The sequence below is a fragment of the Idiotropiscis lumnitzeri genome, chromosome 5 (assembly GCF_059441095.1).
Source record: "Idiotropiscis lumnitzeri isolate Australia: NSW breed Sydney's pygmy pipehorse chromosome 5, RoL_Ilum_1.0, whole genome shotgun sequence".
NCBI classification, from domain to species: Eukaryota; Metazoa; Chordata; class Actinopteri; order Syngnathiformes; family Syngnathidae; genus Idiotropiscis; species Idiotropiscis lumnitzeri.
Window position 1 is genome coordinate 17,512,770 of NC_142395.1, and position 19,874 is coordinate 17,532,643.

General features: G+C 40.4%; 1 protein-coding gene across 3 annotated transcripts in view; it reads right to left on the minus strand.

Annotated features, from left to right (window-relative positions):
* phkb (phosphorylase kinase, beta) overlaps positions 1–19,874 on the minus strand; it is a 57,513-nt gene that overhangs the window by 18,074 nt on the left and 19,565 nt on the right. For all 3 annotated transcript variants that reach the window (XM_088296058.1, XM_088296056.1, XM_088296057.1), the window contains 8 exons: positions 19,230–19,325; positions 16,103–16,300; positions 14,918–14,975; positions 14,602–14,679; positions 14,347–14,505; positions 14,113–14,207; positions 4,245–4,300; positions 3,978–4,071 (listed from right to left, as the gene is read on the minus strand). In XM_088296058.1, the coding sequence (XP_088152184.1) occupies positions 3,978–4,071; positions 4,245–4,300; positions 14,113–14,207; positions 14,347–14,505; positions 14,602–14,679; positions 14,918–14,975; positions 16,103–16,300; positions 19,230–19,325 (834 nt within the window). The remainder of the gene's footprint in view (positions 1–3,977; positions 4,072–4,244; positions 4,301–14,112; positions 14,208–14,346; positions 14,506–14,601; positions 14,680–14,917; positions 14,976–16,102; positions 16,301–19,229; positions 19,326–19,874) is intronic.

Below are 19,874 nucleotides of genomic sequence, written 5' to 3' on the forward strand. Positions count from 1 at the left end.
GCCTCTCACAATAAAATTTAACTAAAGACGCTAAGACATGTGATTAGTTTACCTGCAATGCCCACCAATGACCACCATGACACACAGTGTCTGATTCTAAGCCAATATTAAATGTGTATACGTGTGTGAGATAGAGAGGAGAGTGAGCAAGACATAAACGACCGATGATGAATAAATGCCCATTGCGTTTGATGATTAAAAGGTAGAATCTGAGCATATTTGCTCAAAAATAAAAGCTAGATAATGCGCTCGCAAACAGCAAAGAACAAACCTCCCGTCTTCCTTTTAAGTTTGTGAGAAAGCTAGGTTAGTCTCAAAAAGATTCAATGGGTTTTTTTTTTCAGTGGGGGTGAGACAAAATACCTTAAAGTTGCATGCACTTATAGAAAGTCCAAAAGTGAGAAAGACATTTTGTTTAATATTGTTCAGGCCGAAAGACAAAAATGTAACTCATTTACTGCCATTGACGGCTAAAGACATCAAAGATCCATCATTTTATTGACGTTACTAAATGTTTTTCTAGTAATGCGTTTAAACGTTGTCAATGTATGTTCTTTTAGTAATTTTCGCAAGCTCATTTAGTTTTTTCTCCGCTTTGCTCCCGAATGTGGTTAACTGTTTGTAACTGATTACACGTGTTGTTTCCTTGCGTGTGTGAAGCACATTGAGTTGCCTTGGGTAGGAAATATGCTATACAAATAAAGCTGCCATAACTTGCCAATAGAAGCATATTTTCATACAAAAGGAGCACAACCTTACACACCTTATCAGAGGTGAATATCTGATAACGACCTGTAGCGTTCAACAATTATGTATCTTGAATTGTGTGTACACAGGGGCCATGCTAAACTTGAGCATGCCACAGTCATCTTTCATCAAATTAAACATAAACACCCAGCTACAACATTGTTACGAGTGAAAATTCTTCACGCCTTTGTAAGGGTGGCTGATGAGCAAAAATGTTAACGTCAATATAAAGTAGGGTACTGTAGGTGGTAGGCAAATTCTAATGAATAGTAAATGTAAGTAAGGTAAGGTCCCGTAACTTCCCAAAGACGGGTTTGACTCTGGATCTTCTCTTCTATGTTCTACTTTATGTTCTCCTGTGTGTTCCACGGTATAGTCCACAGGATGCTCCACTGAAGCGTACAGTCTGCTTGCACGGTCGGCTTTCATCCGTTCAGAAGGATTACACAAGCAGCAGGCTGAAGCTCAGGAAAAGTCCATTAAGCGGCAGGCAGAAAATCGAAAAGTGTCTTTACAGTTATCCACTCTACAAAGTGCTCTTTTAATTTGTAGTCTGTACTAAATCCCGCCGCTTGCTCTGTGATTCCCGCTCTGACCCCCAGGCGTGTAAACAACACGCAGAATGAATTTCGCACCAAAAGGTTTTGAAGGATGCAGAGGAAATCTGACAAAGTGGCACTGATGGCCGCCGAGGTTGTCTGTGATACGTTTCTTCATCATCGCCATCATTGGATCGCTCCTGTCATCTCTGCCGAATCATCTTTGAAACGCTTTGCTTCCTAATAAGGATTCAGAGTGATTATTGATCATATGCCGTAGAAGATTTATAGATCCCAAAACAGCCTTGTTCGTACCAAGTATATACTGGAAAAACACGTGCACTCAAATACACGCAGCAAACAAGCACTTCTAGATGTATAGGTAAAGCAGGCCCAGGCAACATTCGTAAGATGTTTGATGGGAGCAGCAGGGAAAACATTTCTCAAAAGCACCCCACGCTCTGCATTCTCAATTTCTGCCAAGATGGATTCTTGACAATGTGACTCGCTGCAGCTCACATTTTCGTTTTTAAACAACATAAATTTGTAAGGAAGGTAAGCAAGCATACAGACAGACAGGCAGACATAACATGACCAATAGCGGGCACAACTCAGTTTAAAAAAAACAAAAAAAACATTATTTTTCAAGAGTGGAACTAAAAATAATAGACTAAGAGCTTCTAGTTGCACAAGTGTGCACATGCTCTTGTGAATTTGGAAGTGGCCGTGTTCGGGATTTACCAGCCACATTCAATTTTATGTTAAATGCGAGTCAGTGCCCCTGATTAACCCCAAATACAGTTTAGAATGTGTTTCATATATTACTGTTGTCACATTTCACAGTACATCTCATTGTTCAAAAGGCATTGGTCGGCAAAGCAAGAATTTCCAAGAAATAAATATGGCATGAAACATAAAGTAAAGTCAGTAATCAGCAAATGGAGAAAATAAGGCACAGCGACAATTCAACAATTAGACATCTCTGTAAAATTGATGGAAGGACTAGAAGACAATTGGTCAACGGGTTTGCCTAGAGCAGGGGTGGGCAAACTTTTTGATTGGCGGGCCGCAATGGGTTCTAAAATTTGACAGAAGGGCCAGACCAGGAGCAAATGGATGGAGTGTTTTGGTAATCTCAACTCGTCTGAGAAAAACATTAATTTTAAAGGAAAGTGAACAAAGGAATTACAACAATTTATGTCTTTGAAAAAACACAGTATTTAGAAAATAAAACATGAACAAGGTTTATTCATTTAATTTTTTTAAAGTTCGGCGGGCCGAATTAAAACGTTTAAGGGGCCACATGCGGCCCCCGGGCCGTAGTTTGCCCACACCTGGCCTAGAGGCTAACAGCAACATTGAAGGAGCCAATGAAGGAGAATATGAAAGTATCTTTTGTAATTGTGAAATATTTGGTACTTGAGCATTAATATACTCTCACACTTTAGCGACCACTCAACATGCCTGAGAAGTCATTCTTATCATATCAACCACAGGCAAGGTTACATGAAAGAAAATATATACTGATCTTGTCCAACACAGATAATACAAGCAGGAGCAAATCTAAATAAAAAGAAAGGTTAAGAATTGTGCAGAATGAAGTGATTGTTGCTAAATTACGTCAGCCATCTGTGAAAATTTCTCATTCTGATTGGTTGTTAGCTATCGAATCAGTGCATGAGATAGAAGTTGACTATGAGATAGCACATGAGCAAAGAAAAGACAAAGAAAAAAGAATTATATAATGAATTAAGATCAGTGAAACGTTGCTTTTTACTTCGATTACGTTCTGCTTGTATTATAAGTGTGTTGGCCAAGTTTCTGTATATATGTAAATTTTACATCATGAAACACTGACTGGATGGTACGATAAACAATGACGTCTCGACAATGTGCGATGTAAGTTGCGAGTTGCATGTTTGTTGTCTGTACTTGAGTGTTGCCAGGCTCACATTTGCTATGATACATTTCTTTCTGGCAGAGCATCAAAGTAAGCCATTCTTCAGGAGGAAATGACGGCGACTGGTCGGGGCCATTATGTTGATCAATAGTGGTTAAATACGGCAACGCTGAGGGGGATCAATGGCATGGAACTGACAGCGTGTCTTTGATGAATGTGACAATCAAGACGAGGAAAGGCTGCTGACATGCAATCTGACTGATTGCAACATTGATTAGCTCTGTGGTGGCGTCGATGCTATTTTTTTGGAGAACTCCTCCAATTACCGTAAACACAAAGCAAAGGGGATGTAGCTTAGCGATGCTAACTTACTAGTGCCACTTGACAACAGAAGGTAATCACTTACAGAATATTAAGAACTAAAGACATGTTTGTCTCTAATTGTTTATACGTGAATGAAGCACTTTCATAACACAATGCAAAAAGGGCCCATTTGATACTTTTTATAGACAAGAAATGAAGGACCACTGGCTTTTTGACCAAACAAATTTATTTGAATGTTTGTCCTCAGAAAAGCAAAAACTTTATAATGGGTCTAGTCCTAACAAAAAAGCCTACCAATGTCCATGTTGCTAAGGCTGAATTATCAAATTAGATGGCAAGATTCCATGAAATTTGATGTCTTGGCTGTTATCTCTCAAATCTTAAGGTTTCAGGAATAAGAGCGTGTGTGTGCATTTTTGTGTGTGTGCGTGTGGGTGTGTGTGTGAGAGTGTGCATGCATGCATTACCTTGACCAATTCCTTCTGAGGCCAGATTTGGATGGGTTCCACTTGCTGCGGTGTCTGCGTCTGGATACCGTATGTGTTCAGAAACACCTGCAGTCTACCCGCAAATGCAAAAAGATGGATAGATAAAATCATTCTTCTTCCACAATATGCTCACTTAAAATTGTATTTCTAGTTTATTGCTCTCCGATTGCATTTATGTTAAACAGAGAGCCACCTCATGATCACAAATGTACAATTGTGACTATGAACATGACACGCAACATGTACCTCTGGCTCTCAGCTATCAGTGACACATGGACCACAACATCATTCTCTATGGGGCCCTGTGAGAGAGACCAAGTTAAAAGTTTAAAGTCATGCCACAACATTGCAATCAGATTCAAGTCAAAACTGACTAGACCACTTCAAAACCCTTGAGTATTTTTTAGGCCATTCAGAAGTTGACTTGCTGGTGTGCTTTTGGATCATTGTCCTGCTGCAGAACCAGAGAGCGATCAGCTTGAAGTTATGAACTGATGATCAAAACACGCTCCTTCAGAATTTTCCTAGTAAAGAACAGAATTCCTGATTCCATCAATCACAGTAAGTCAGGCAGGTCCTGAAGTAACAAAGCAGCCCCAGAATATGACACAACCATTTCACTGTTAGTAAGATATTTTATTTTGAAATGCTGTATTAAATTATTATTAAATTTGTAATGTCATGTGTTCTGTGAACACTTTGTTACAGGTGCAGCTTTTGTGTAAGCGCTATATAAATTGAGTTGAGTTGAGTAATTTCAAGACACACAGCTTTCAATAAGTTAAACTTTTGTCTTGGTCAGTCCATAGAATATTGGTAGGGTAAGATTTTTTTGCTGTTCATCCGGGCTGTATGCCAACAAGTGCACAAAAAAAGTGGACTGATTTGACAAAAGTCAACTTTGACACTGCGGGAGATGAAGCGATGTGAGCTGAAATCAGAATTCAGCATGACTTGACACAAACAAACTGACAGTGGATGGAGGTACAACGGAACCTCAACGCTGGTGGAATTGAAATGAATCCTGAACAAGCAACCGCAGATGATGTCGTAAAACAACTCTGTTCTGCTTTGTAATGCTGTCTTGTAGCCTGTAAAAGTCATCAATGAGCCATTTATAGCTAAACGCTCATGACGTTGTCTTAAGACGATGAAATGTTTTGAAAAGTTGGTGGGCAGAATGTGTTGGCTCGCACAACAGGAGTCAGATTGTATGTGAACAGTCGGTCCTGTAGAGTACACTTCCTGTAGATCTTATGCGCATTCTTTCGAAAAAAGTCCCTTCAGCAACTCATTGAAGGAGTGTTACACGGTCAATGGCTCGACGTGGTGGATAAGTAGAGTGGAAGCAGACAAGGTCGGCTGCAGGCTGCAGGGGGGAGGTTGAGCCAGCAGCCATGAAAAATGAATCGCGGCACTCAGCGTGGCACCGCTGACACTTTCCGAGAGGCAACACATTTCACATGGAAGCCCAACCCCCAATATAGTAAATCATTATAAGCACGGAAACCCTAACTTGAACCAGGTTTTGCAACCCTAACACCTACTTGACACCACAAGTGTGGTTTGAAAAAACAATTTGAAATGCTAACCTAAGCATGAAACTAAATTGAAATCCTAATGCAGGCTTCAACGTCTAATTTGGAACCCTCACCTTGACTTGAAACCTAATTTAAAACATCTGCCATGTTTCGAATCCTAAACATGACTTGACACGTTAATTTGAAACTTCTTTCTCTCTTTGCTTGAAACTATAATCCTCTTCTGATGTCCTAACTCGAGTCCACACATTCACGCACTCTCTTACTTCAATGTCAGGCTCAGCTGGTGGTCCTTTCATTAAAAAGTTGACAATAACGATTCATATTGACAACTAAGCAATAAATGCCTCATCCAAAGCACATCACCTTTTGTCGCATTAACCAGCTAAATTCCAATTACAGAAAAATCACTACAAGACCAAAAGTCCTTCTTTACTTTCTTATTTACTTTAAAGCTTTCTGGTCGCCTTCTACCCGTCCTTGTCTTCTCCTCGCTTGGATTTGGTCCTAATTATCTCGTTTTCTGCTCCTTCCACCTTTTTTCTTCTCTTCTTATCCACTCCCATTCTTCTTTTTAACCTTAATCTTTCTGTCCTTCCTCATTTCCTTACGCCAAGCTCGTGCTTCTCCCCGAGGGGTAGGGCGAAAAAAAGGAAAAGAACCATTTTGGTTTTGGCCCTTTGTTTGCTTTCCCCTTTCCGAAGATCAATTTGTGGCCAGTGGTAAATCTGTTAAAACAAACAAGCGGTTTAGCCCGAGTGTGGAGACACCTGAGCCACTGAGAGCGAGCTCAACATCAGTCACCGAATTCGTTTTTTCCCTAACTTTTCTATTGAGTAATTTTGGTTTTCTGGGATGTGCATATTTATACAATACAATTGGTCAACAGCATCAGAGAATAAAAAAGAAAAAAATAATAAAACTAGTTAAATGCCATAAAATACTATATTTTCATTCAAAAAATTGAGATTTAAAAAAAAAACAACAACAAAGCGCTTGTAAATGCCATGATTTAAAACCTGACTATGAAAATCTAACCCTCGTTTGAAACCCAAATACAACAGAACTTCAAGTTACGTTTTGCGAACTTTTCAAATTACGCTCAACATTTTGGTAGAAAATCTGCCTCTAGTTGGCACTGTGTGCAACTCATTGTGATAGTTGTTCCCCTTTTTTAACTCTTAATTAGACTTTAGAGTGATTTAAAGGTGACTGTTGATTGTAAAGAGAGTGTGAGAGAGATAGAGAGAAATGGGCGGGAGAGAGAGAGAGATAGAGAAAGAGAGAGAGGGAGAGAAAGAGAGAGATTCCGCATATAATTTGATTTACGAATATTTCAAGTTACAATCGAGGTCACGAAACATATGAAGTTTAAATTTGAGGTACAGGCTTGAAAACATTATTTGAAGCCCTTATTTTGGCATGAAATCCCGATTTGTATTCCTAAACCTTGTATGGGAATGGAAACCTTGCTTAAAACCAATTTTGTAACCCTAACCGTGGCTTTAAAGCCGACTTTGAAGCTCTCTTGATTGAAACCCCAACTCCATGGCGTGAAGCTCACGTAAATCTTGTGCTTGGAGCTACTGTTTCAATTATTTTTCATGTCATATCTTGTATTTTTTTTTGTTTTGTTTTGTTTTATTTCCTGTCGTGTGCTGTTCGTCGACAGCCAGTCACACAGCCCAACTTATTGGCAGAAATCTTCAAACGTTGAAAGATTTGAAACAGAAAAGTTGAGCGTGTCTCTGTTTCAAGGTCACGTTGTCTCCCAGTGTGTGAGTGTGGCATAACAAAGGAATAAAAAAAAGAAGACTTTCACACAAAGTTGAAGCAGGAGAACACGGCCCCCTTCCTCCCATCTCCCGCACCCCCTCTCTCCGTCTCCGTGTGAAATGAAATATAATCCCCTTCCTTTCATGCCCCCGGCGGCTGCGTGCCTGTGCACAGAGATTCGTATTTTTGATGAGGGCATTTGAACGTGTCACAGGTTTAACATCAAAGAAATGATAAGTCATGGACGGTGAGACGGCAGGAAGTGGGTGGGGAGTAATGGGGCGTTGCGTGTGTGTTCAAGGCGTCGTAGGATGAGATTGTGTAGTTGTTGGATCGGTAAAAGACGGAGGAGGAATATTATCCTGCCCTTGAGGAGCTTTAAGGGTGAGGCAACAACAGAGAACGTACACTTCATTCACTCAATTCATAGAAAATATCCATTAAGTCGTATTCCTAGAATATATCTGGCGGTGAGAGAGTTTTTCAATATCCATTATTTGCTGTGGGAAACAGTTCAACCATTAAGCTTTTACTGCACGTCTGTGACGGCTATATACCATAATCATCTACCATGATGCGCCTCCATGCTGGAGGGGAGTGATGCAAAAATGAAGTACAGAAGGTTGAAGTATTTTCTCCCTGTCGAAGCGTTTTCGGGCACCCGCATCGCTGCAATGGCTGGGCAGTAACCATGACGACGTTGCGGGCAGTCTCAGGTGTCTGACAGAAAAGAAGTAAGACAGGCCAAAATCTATCATGCAGCAGGTGGTGCCCCCTTGAATGCCAAATGAGGTATTTCGGTAAAGAGCGTTACTGGCGTGGATGCAACACATGAAAAAATAGGACACAACATAATGTTTTGCATGTTGCTAACTTATGTTAATATAAGGCATCGCTTTGCTTTAATCGGGCAATGCAGTGAGAGGAAGGCCCGACCGACAACTCCCACATCACATGCAGAATTATGCCCACGTAGCGGCGGAGGCAGGGGACATTGAGTCTGAGTGGACCTTGTTTTGTGCCGCCATTGTTGAGGCAGCTAATCCAAGCTGTTGCTGAAAGGTGGTCGGTGCCTGTCGTGGCGGCAATCCCTGAACCCGCTAGTGGACACCGACGTTAAGGGATGCTGTCAAGATGAAGAAAGAGTCCAATCTGGCTTTTTTGGCCCATAGGACGAGGATACCAATACTAATAGATACCGGCTGGCAAATTGGAATGCAGCTTTGGTGCTTACTGAGGCAAAACATCGAGCATGGGAGGAGTTCGGTGATGCCATTAAAAGACTGTCAGACGACTTTGAAAAAATTCTAGTCCACCATTCAGCGTCTCAGGAGAAAAGCAGTGCACCATTAACATTGTATAGTGGAGATTTCAGAATCTCAGAATTTGGTCCGCGTTGCCGGCAGTAAGTCTGATTTATTTCCAGTGAGTGTTGGACTCCGCCAAGGCTGCCCCTTGTCACCGATTGAGTTCAGAGCTTTTATGGGCAGAATTTCTAGGAGCAGCTGAGCCATTGAGGAGTTCTGGTTAGGTGGTCTCAGTATCACATCTCTGCTTTTTGCAGATGCTGTGGTACTGCTGGCTTCTACAAGCCGTTATCTCCAACTCTAACTGGAGCAGTTCTCAGCCGAGTGTGAAGCAGTTGGGATGAGAATCAGCACCTCCAAATCTGAGACCATGCTCCTCAGTTGGAAAAAGGTGGAGTGTCCTCTCCGGGTCTGGAACGAGATCCTACCCCAGGAGGAGTTCAAGAATCTTGGGGTCTGGTTTAAGAGTTAGTGTAGGCTGGAGCGGCTGCAGATGGGTGCCCTGTATCGGTCTGTCGTGGTGAAGAAGGAGCTGTGTCGAAAGGCGAAGCTCTCGAGTTACGGTCAATCGACGGTCCTACACTCACCCATGGTCACGAGCTGTGGGTCGTGACCGAAAGAAAAAGATCCCGTATACAAGGGTCACTCCTTTAGACAATGTCATCTGAAAGGGACTTAGTCGAGCAGCTGCCCCTCCACGTTGAAAGGAGCAAGATGAGGTGGCTCGGGCATCTGATTAGGATGACTCCTGAATCCCCTGGTGATATATTCCAGGCATGTCCCACCGGCAGGAGGCCTTGGGGATGACCAAAGATATGCTGGAGATTTTTGGTGTGGCGTATACTGCAGGAGAAGCCACAATTGGAGAAAATAGGGTTTTATATGCTGTCTGGCATCTCAAAATAAAATTGGCCATCCAATTGAATTGGTAATCATCACTGGCGAGGAAGCGCTATCACTAGTTTTACAGCGCTATTATTTTCAATGGCTTATCTGCCATTTTATATGCCATTTATATGATTCAATGTGGCAGTGTTCTGAACGTGTTATTTACAACACGTGGCGGCGCACAGACAAATGAAGACGACTATGCCGTCATGTGTGATCGCTTCATTTCCTCACAGCGGCATTTTTTATGCGCCTCTCCATGAAATGCATCGACGCCCCTCAAGCTAAATGGACTGGAACACATCACATTGAGCTATGCACACGCGCACACACACCCCCACACACACACAGTCATGGCCAGTACTGGCGCATCCAGCTCGTTGTATAACAAGACATAGTGACACCTACTGGGTAATATTAATGGTGTTGCAGACCTCAAAAACATCCACTGATCCCTTTTTCAACTCAGTGATGCAACGTTTTTAACAGCGATTTGGTGGAAATGGAGGAGATATTCTAAAATGGCGTCTCTTTACAAAATGGGAAAATTCCTATGTTCTATAACTGAGTCGACTGAATTTCTGAGCAATCGGTGAGAAATATTTTTCACTAACCAGGGACTACTGCTGACTCTATTGTTGACTATCTTGGACCCGTTACATCCCAGGTGTCAAACTCAAGGCCCGGGTGCCAGATCGGGCCCGCGACCTCATTTTATGTGGGCCGCGGAGGGCAAATCATGTGCGTCAACTTCCTGTTTCTATCACATTTTTGTTCACTTTTAACTACATTGAGATATAAGATATTGTAATTTAATTGTTACTAATGCTCCCCTTTTAAAATACATTGAAAAATTGTTGAACAAACAATGACTTAATGGCTTCTGATTTTAAAACTGGCTTTCCATCAATTTGTTGAGTGTATGTGATAATGTAAGATGATCATACATTTATATGGGTCCACAGTCATAACGGCCCTCTGAGGGAAACCATCATGTCGCTAGGACATTTTAGTGAATTTCTGATTATGTTAAAGTCTTTACAAATTATATTTTGTTGCTGGAATAAGAACTGAAGCTGCAAATCTATGTCTGTATACATTAGTGTTTCTCATTTTGATGAACTTGTAGATAAAATTTCATGCTGATTGGTGATCTTGCAGAAAAACACACCATAGTACAAAAAATAAAAACTCCAATTTGATCACAATTGTAAACACAAATAGTGCTTTATCGACACCCTATGTTGTCCAAAGCGCCAACCTGTGTAAAGGTTTTCCTTTTTAGTTTAACATAACTTACTTTAACCTCCAGCATCACTTGCCGTTCACTGGCCAACGGCATAACCCGGTATGTTTATTTGCTTTTGCTAAAGTTTTGAATCCATCTGTGTTCTTTCGTACCAAGTAGCTCGTACAAAGCTAACCTGGGAGGGTGTGTTTCTCCGGTCCAACATCCAAGTTTGGAAACTCCCATCGTGCTCGGACAGCATCAGAAGCCGACAACGAAAAATGTGTTGGTATACGGCCTAGATCAGGGGTGTCAAACTCATTTTTGTGGACGGGCCACATCGTAGTTGTGGTTTCCCTCAGAGGGCCGGTATGACTGTGAACCCATATAAATTGATTGGAAAGCAAGTTTTAAAATCAGAAGCTAGTAAGTAATTGTTCAACAATTTTTCAATTTATTTTAAAAGGGGAGGATTGGTAACAAATAAATGGCAATATTTCATATCTCAGTGTTGTTAAAAGTGAAGAAAATATGCTAGAAACAGGAAGTTGATGCAGATGATTTGCCCTTTGCGGGCCACATAAAATGAGGTTGCGGGCCAGATCTGGCCCCGGGGCCTTGAGTTTGACACATGTGGCCTAGATGGTCTTTATTGACACATTACTTAACAGTTTTATTTAATGTTCATCAGTTGGTTAAACATTCCCATACACACAAACACTGGGCGTCATGCTTCACATGACTCTGTACATTACCCACCTACGTACATGTATCGCACGCGTTGCCATTCAAACATTCCTATGACACTAGTACACGCTACAATTAGCTATGATTCATTCTCACTCAAATCCGAAAGTTCTAATTTAGCATTCATTTTTAATGACCAATTTGCATGTGAGTTCGAGTCATCACCGATTCGTGCACAGCCCTAATATATCGATACTTAATATATTTTAAAAAAAAAAACAAGACCAGACCGGCTAATCAGCCAGACGATTTAATCAGCTGATATCAACTTTTATTATCTTCATAAATCAGTCTTTTTTTGCAGAATATTTATTTTTAAATTTACCAACACATTACAACATAAAATATCAAAATTTTAAGGGACCAACGCAGGGACCAAGGAAGAAATTATTTTATTCATTGTGTTTTTTTAGTTAATCGGTTGTCAGACTTGTATTCTGCCAAATATTGTAATTGACATTGGCCTAAAAAAATGATTAGTCCGGCCCTATAAAGTACTTTATGCGTTGACATACTTAGATTACATTTTGAGGATATTAAATCCCTAATAAAAGGTGATACACGTGCCTGTGTAATAAAAATAATTAAAAGCACAGATGATTTCAGTTGTCACCCCTGGAAATAGGCAAAATCCTCGCCTTCGAAACAAATTTGCTGACTACATGTGCATTTCAAAACAAAGGTTCAATGCGGGAAATTTTGCACATCCTGTCATGAGGATCATGAGTGCCGGATTTTGTATAAATTGGACACGTAATCAAATTTTCAAACGCTCCAAAACAGACGGTGCATTTTACATTTAGCAGCCAAGGTCAAGTGGTTAAGATTGTTTGATTGCCACCATGTGAAGCCCAGTTCAAAGACCACAGGTGAGGGTAGGTACGTAGACACTTTTACCAGTACAGTATACACAGGTTGCCAAATGCACTAAGTTTTTGTCAATGTTATGGAAAACAAATCCATCTTTGGACTCTGTCCCTTACTCATCATCCTTGTTGCCAAATACACTAAGTTTTTGTCAATGTTATGGAAAACAAATCCATCTTTGGACTCTGTCCCTTACTCATCATCCTTGTTGCCAAATACACTAAGTTTTTGTCAATGTTATGGAAAACAAATCCATCTTTGGACTCTGTCCCTTACTCATCATCCTTGTTGTCCTGCCCAGCATCGACACGCCTTCAATCAGGCGCCATCGCCGCATCGCTTGACCCGTTTTTCCTCTCTGACGAGGGCCGCTGAGCAGCATGGAACGGATCCATTTATCTCACTCCGATAATTCATCGAGCGGCCATTATGTATGCGAGCTGTCGCGTGTGTGGGTGGGCGACGGTGTTGCTGCTTCGTCATGCGGAGGAATTTAACACCATCCAATTAATAGTGCATGAGCACTCCACGTTGGTCCACTGGATTAATCCGCCAACCATCCAAAATGAAAGTCTAACGTCTATGTACGGATTTGGATTACGGATATGGATATATGTTCCATGTCAGCATATTTCAAACTAATGTAACTTCAGTTACCATGGTTATGTACTGACTTATATAAAACAAACAGAAAAGTACAAAAAGAAGTTTAGAGAATAAGACAAACACACAAATTGTTACAGAGAAAATACAAAATATTAGTGCAGGAAGGAACCGATAATGGACTCTTTTCGAGGATAAGCAAAATGAAAGATGGACTTGAAAAGATAATGCAAGATCCCCCATTTTTCAATATGTTTTTACGATATTTCAAGGTAATATTCTAACTCTGTCAAGGTGTAATTTTGCTAAATGATTTTAACTGTGATTTTTTTGGGAGGTTTGTGAGGGGTTATTTTCATTATATTTCAAGGTACAAGTTTAATTAATTTTTAATTCAATTTTGTCTGCATAATTTTGCGCATTTCCTTTTTTTTTTCTTTTCATAACCCAACATATTTTTTGTTCTTATCATTGTATTTCAGTGTAATTGGTTCTCATTCTGTGAGTGATTTGTTTTCCTCCGCAAGTCGTCTGGGACAGGTCTCGTGTGTGTTCCCGGAACTAGAACCAAACAAAGTGAAGCCAGAGCCATTGGAACAAACTCCCCAAATACCTGAGGTCGGCTCAAATTGTCAGTTCATTTAAATAAATCTCGGAAAACATTGTGTACTGCAGTATTCTCAATAATCGATCCTTTATTGTCTTGTTTTAATCCCCATTTGCACGCCATCTTTTAATTGATCTAGGCTTTTAATCGAATTATATTAGACAATTATATTGTGATTTTTTTTCTTTACTGTATGTCTTAACATTTTGTTTCTCTTTTTGTGATGCGTGTAATGCTTAATGTGAAGCATTAAAGCATTGAAAACTCATACATTAAAATGGGCTACACAAATAAACTTGCCTTTCCTCCCATTTTTTTCATTGTTGATAAAATATAATAAAAAAACCTCATCATATTTCAATCAAATCTGAAGAAAAAAATATATATTAAAAAAATAAATTCTCATGAGGGATATGTGCACACACTGGTTTTTATTCTTGCTACACCTCTAACTAAAACAAATGTCTTCACAGGCTATTGTCAAATCGTCAAATTCTGGAAATTTAACTCTGGGAAACTGAGCATAGACAATGAAAGCATTGGGGCTGACCTGGTTGGAGTAGCGCATGCTGACGTTGCGTTGGTCCTGGCGAGGAACGTAGCGATGGATGGGGTCAATGTCCTTGGGGCTGATCAGTTCGTCAACTGGGACACACATACACCATTATGATTACATATGTTACACTGTACACTTATTCGCACTGCACCAGTTTGCCAACTTATACTAAAGCCTAGAAAAAAGACTTCATCTAGTCATGCATTTACTGTATTTACGATATCTTACCCAGCAGCTTGGCAATGTTGTAGAGGGCTTGGCCCCACAGAAAGAGCTTGCCGTCTCGTCCTGAGTTGCTTGGGAAGCGCTTTTGGCTGCCGTGCTTGCTTTGCTCAGCCTCCACAAAATCTGCGGGCACGTAGTAGTACTTGGGGACCACAGCGTGGCCTAAAGTGAGAAACCAATCACTGAGTCGTTTGGTTCAGGAAAAAGGATTTTGTATGACCAATTCTGCCACTCAATAAGTGCCGGGTGAATACTTGCCCTCATAAGACTGAAAGATGATTGGCTCAAGAAGGTCCTGGTACTCCTTCACCTGAGCCTGGTTGCCCCTGAACACTCCTGCAACAAACACACACAGGAATATTTGGATTTGAGTGAATGTTGTTATACTTTTCCTAAAATGTCAGTGTCTAAATATTAGCACAACCATCAGCTGTATTAAAACTAAACCCCAACTAAGAAAGAGAATTCTTTAGTTTTCCTATTATTCCAAGGCCATTTAAAAAAAAAAATGTCACCCGTCTCAAGCTCCAGGCTCCAAGCGAGTCGACCGAGGTGTGGATGCTAGGAGGCTTACCGTCAATCATCATGAAGATGAAGAATATGGGAAACTCGCACTCGATCCCATCAAAGAGCTGTCGAAAAACAGAAAGAAAAAGGATGGCACTAAAGTTTTATTGCTTTTCCATTTCAGCGAGTTGAAGAGGGCCCACTTTCGAGCAAATAACAGCTGAACTTTTGCAGAATGAGATGCATATTTAACCAAAGAGGATCTAGGTAGAAAACATTCGATATTGCAGTCGGGGTAACAGTACATGAATTTGTATTCAGAACAGCGAAGGGACAGGGAGTGCCTAACAAGCCTAACATCTACTACGAAAACAAGCGCAATGAAACTCAGTCTGTGGTTAGTGGACGTCATATTTGATTTTAAATATTAATAAAAGTGTTTGGGCGGCACAGTGTCAAAGTGGTTAGCACATCGGTCTCACAATTCTTAGGATGGGGGTTTGAATCCGAGCTCTAGAATTACTGTGTGGAGTTTGCATGTTCACTCCATGCAATCTTTAAAAATACAAGGTTTCTCTGCACATACAGTCAGACTTTTTTTCATATATAGTATTTATTTTTCGACATGCATATATGATATACACAGACAAAGACAGACAGAGAGAGAGAGAGAGAGAGAGAGAGAGAGAGAGAGAGAGAGAGAGAGAGTGTGTGTGTGTTTAGGATAGCGTATCAAAATAGGTTTTCAAACAAGGATTAAGGTTTCAAATTCAGATTTTTAGCCAGGGTTAGGCTTTACAAAATTGTCTTTCAAGTTTGGGTTTCAAATTATAATTTCAAGTCCATTAGGATTTTCAAGGTTTAAACCCAGGGCTAGGGTTAGAAGTTAGGGCGTTAAGTTAGACAAGGGTTAATGTCTCAGATGAGGTTTAAAAGTCAGGGTTTGCGGTTTTTTTTGTTCTTTTTATTAAGCTTTGGAGCTACGGTTAGTGATTCAAAGTATGGTTCATTTTAAGTTAGGATTTCAAATAAATATTGCAAACAAGGGTCAGTAAGGTATATAAAATGATGTTCAGATGGGGTTACAGTTTGAAAGTAGGGTTTTAAGCCATGGTTAGGGTTTAAATTTAAGTGTTTAAATTTAGGGTTTCAATCAAGTGCTAAGATTTCAAATTTTTAGGGGTTGTTCTCTGCTTATAAATCCAGTGAAATGTAAATTCAACACACCAAGACAAAACAAGTCGTGCTCTACCTTCATTTCGGCAGGTTTGTAGTATCGGCGGTCCTTGTCCTCGTTGGAGGTACGGTATCCGTCGCGGAGGAAGCGCTTGAAGCCGTATTTGCCACGCAGCTTGCGGACGATTTTGTCCAGTGTCTGACTGTAGAGGGCGTCGTCGTCCACGGCAAAGGCTGGGTAGCTGATGGTGGGCAATAAGGCTGCATCTGTGTTCTACCCCCACCCCCCAAAAAAAAAAAAAATTAATAAAAAAAATAACCTGTGGAGATTATTTCCATTGTGTAAAGTAGTGCGTTGACTGTCAACTGCTGCCACACGGTGAGAACAGAAAAAGAAAAATATACTTTAAATAGGTATGTTCAGTCAAGAGCCAAGTGATACTCCGCCTTCGTCTTCCCTTTCTTTGGCACAACAATTACAATGAATGTCCGAGAGCGCAATGCTGTGGATTATTTCCAGTCATGTTTTAATTTCAACAGCGCAAGGTGGTGACAAAATGACACTAAATAGATCAATTCCAGGAACATGTGCACATGCAATGCATGTTATAAGATTAATTTGATCAATCCGGTCGCCAGATAATCATAGCAACCGCCATCATTGCACAATTGAAATGAAAACGTTGGCTGTACTCTGTCACACACAGAGGACAGGTGAACGTGCAATATACGTGTCATATCATTAATGAGATCGCTCCTCTGATATATTCATGAAAAGATCAGCTTGCACAATAGAAATCCCTAGCAATAATCACCAGAGTCTAAAATAATAAAAAAAATAAATAAATAAATAAATAAATAAAACATCCACGGCTCTCCTTGTAGGGTCGTGTCTTCCCGCACCCGAGGCGGATGGTCGAATGTCTCGGCAAATGGAATATTGAATTCCAATCCTCCGTCACAGGCCAAAGGGTCCGGATGTCACATTGATATTTTTGTTATTTTGTGGCTTGTTTCTTCTTCAACCTTCATTTTCAAACACTGAGGCGCAGTGCTGAGATCCTGACACCAGCTGACACCTTGACGTTTGTCTGATGTGCGCAATTAACCTCTTATAACTGTCATCACGAGGCTTCTATTCCGAGTCTGAGGGGAGGGAAGAGGATGAAGAAGATGAAGAGGGGATTAAGATCACAGCTGCTCCGAAAAGGGAAGCGAGGACGTCTCAGAGAGGAAGCACTTCAGCTTTTTAGAGTCCATTCAGTGCTCAAATGCACCAGGATTCATCTCGGGGAAAAAGTTCATCTGCTCAGTTGAACATCTGCTAATTAATAGCCCCCCGGAGACCACCCGTATCTCTGTAAAGTCCATTTAGTTGTTATATCCACAGCCCCACTTAGCCCCACCAACCCCTTCCTCCCACGTTGGCTGCTTCCATACAGTTTCTTATCACTCACACTTTGCTATTAATCTTGTGTTAAGAACTTTTTTTTTTTCATTTGAAACTGACACGGATGTCATTTTATTTCCCTTGTATTTTTATCATGAATCAAAATATATTAGGACAAATGTAAAAGGCCAAATAAGACAATATACATGATGACAATTAACATGAGTCCATGGCACACTCGGCCACAAATGGACATGTGAAATGCACGAGTCATACAATTAGTGTGATCACGCCATTGGCTAGTGATTTATGAAAACAAATACCCTACACAACTGATATAACATATCGGCTAAAAATAAACCACAGACTTAAAACAAAATGGCCAACGGCACAATTGCTCATGCAGAGGCACACCCGTAATCTAAGTGACATCGTGTATGATTAATGTGATCGTGTGTCTGGCCAGTTATTCATGATAACCACCATCTTACACAGTACATATAACAAAATAATCCACAGTCAAAAATAGTCCAAATGCATGCTTGTGTATATCTACTGTGCAGGTGTCATTATACTCTGCTTCTCTTTTTTGACACTTATTCATGCTAACTTAAACAAGTCCAATACATTGCAGATAATCCAGAGAGTATTGTATTGTATTGTACAAATAAAAAAAAAAAGAAAAATTCTGTGCCTACAACTTGTACTTGTCACATGAATAATGTGATGGCTCCACAAAGCAGTTATTCATGGCAACCTTCACCTTTTTAAAAAAGAAACAAATGGAACGACTAGAAGTCATCCACAGTCAGATCAGTGTCGACAGTCATGCAAAGGCAAAATGTAATTTTTTAAAGAAGTTTGGGACTTACATGATAATAGGAAATATATGACAGGTATTGTCAAATTAATGAACATATGATTTCTTATGAACGGGGACGTGCATGGTAATATTAATTTGACGATGCCTCTTTGACAAAAAACTGTGGGGAAAATGCACAGACTCTGTCGTGTGAAACTTCTTGCAATACAGTGAGGCTTACTGCAATACTGTGAGCTTTCCCATGCTATCAAAATAATTACCGGACCATCACATCTAAACCAAAACCAAACCGTGACGTTTGGATGTCTGTAATAATAAAATATTTTTAGGAAAAGCAGGGCCCAGAAATTTAGTTGAGGTAAAAAAATTGCCAACTCATGTTCGAAGCCGGTGGTGTCCAAACTACAGCCCGAGGGCCAGTTGTGGCACGGCATAGATTTTTCAATGGCCCATGGAATACAGTAAAAATGACATTTGACAAACAGGCTGGTTAAAACATTAATGACAATTAAAAAAAACATTTGGAGAGCGTCGACAAAATAATGCCACTACTACTAATACATTGGTTTATGTATAGTTGAGCTTTTCTAGACATGGAAAGAATATTTGTGATTAAAATAATGTGATTTCTCTTCTTAACACTATATAAGCAAAAATAGTTTCGCCCACCTAACGTTTCGTGTCAAGTTTGGATTTATGAACATATCTCATCACTGAAACTCAATTAACTCCAAGAAATGGTCAGCTTACTACAGCTTGCGCTTGCTTTGGTTCTGAATGTGGAGAGGGGATTCGGCTGCTGCTCACACATGTACAATGTATGAGTCATACGATTAAAGTGATGACTCGTCCTCTCACCAGTTATTCAGGAAAACCAACCACCCCTTTGTAAAATAGAAATGAAAATGACTACTAGAAATCATCCACATCCATTTTCCCTCCCACGCAAACGTCAGTGGGTGGTTGGTGTAACAGTGTGGCTGCACTCACGTGAGAGCGTGACTCTCGGGGAAGAAGGGAGCACAACGTTTGTCTGTTTCGGTTGTGGGCGTCCAGATCCACGAAGATCACCGACCAGGAGCAACCCTAAACACACGCGCAAACACACTTTGTTTGAATACTAACCAACATGAAGTGCAGCGTGGGAGTGCACCAACAACAGCGAGTCAAGAGTCATCCCATCGTTCCAAAACATCCCATGCACTTAAACGCCTCACCAGTGGTGCTTTATACTTAGTGAGTGGTCAAACGTTTGGAACCACAAAAAAATAAATGAATAAAATACACACGCACACGCAAACATCTCCGCTCCATCCACCTGCTAAGCACTTTCTAATGTAAGCAGAGATGTATTATGGATGATTATTGCCTACACGGTCTATTTTCTACCTCCCTCCGAAAAAAAAGTGTTGGACGGAGAGGGCTTTTAGTCAAATCGGTGAGGTATGCAAAGTGCAAAGGAATATGGGTCAGTACTGTTGATTTGGGGGAGAGAAGTGTTTGAGACCAGTCGTTTGCTTTATTTTAAATACTGAAATGGAAAAATACAAATAAAGATACATATTACTACTAAATAATACTAAAATAAAAATGGAATAAAAATATACATTTGGCAATTCTGCATTGATTTTATGG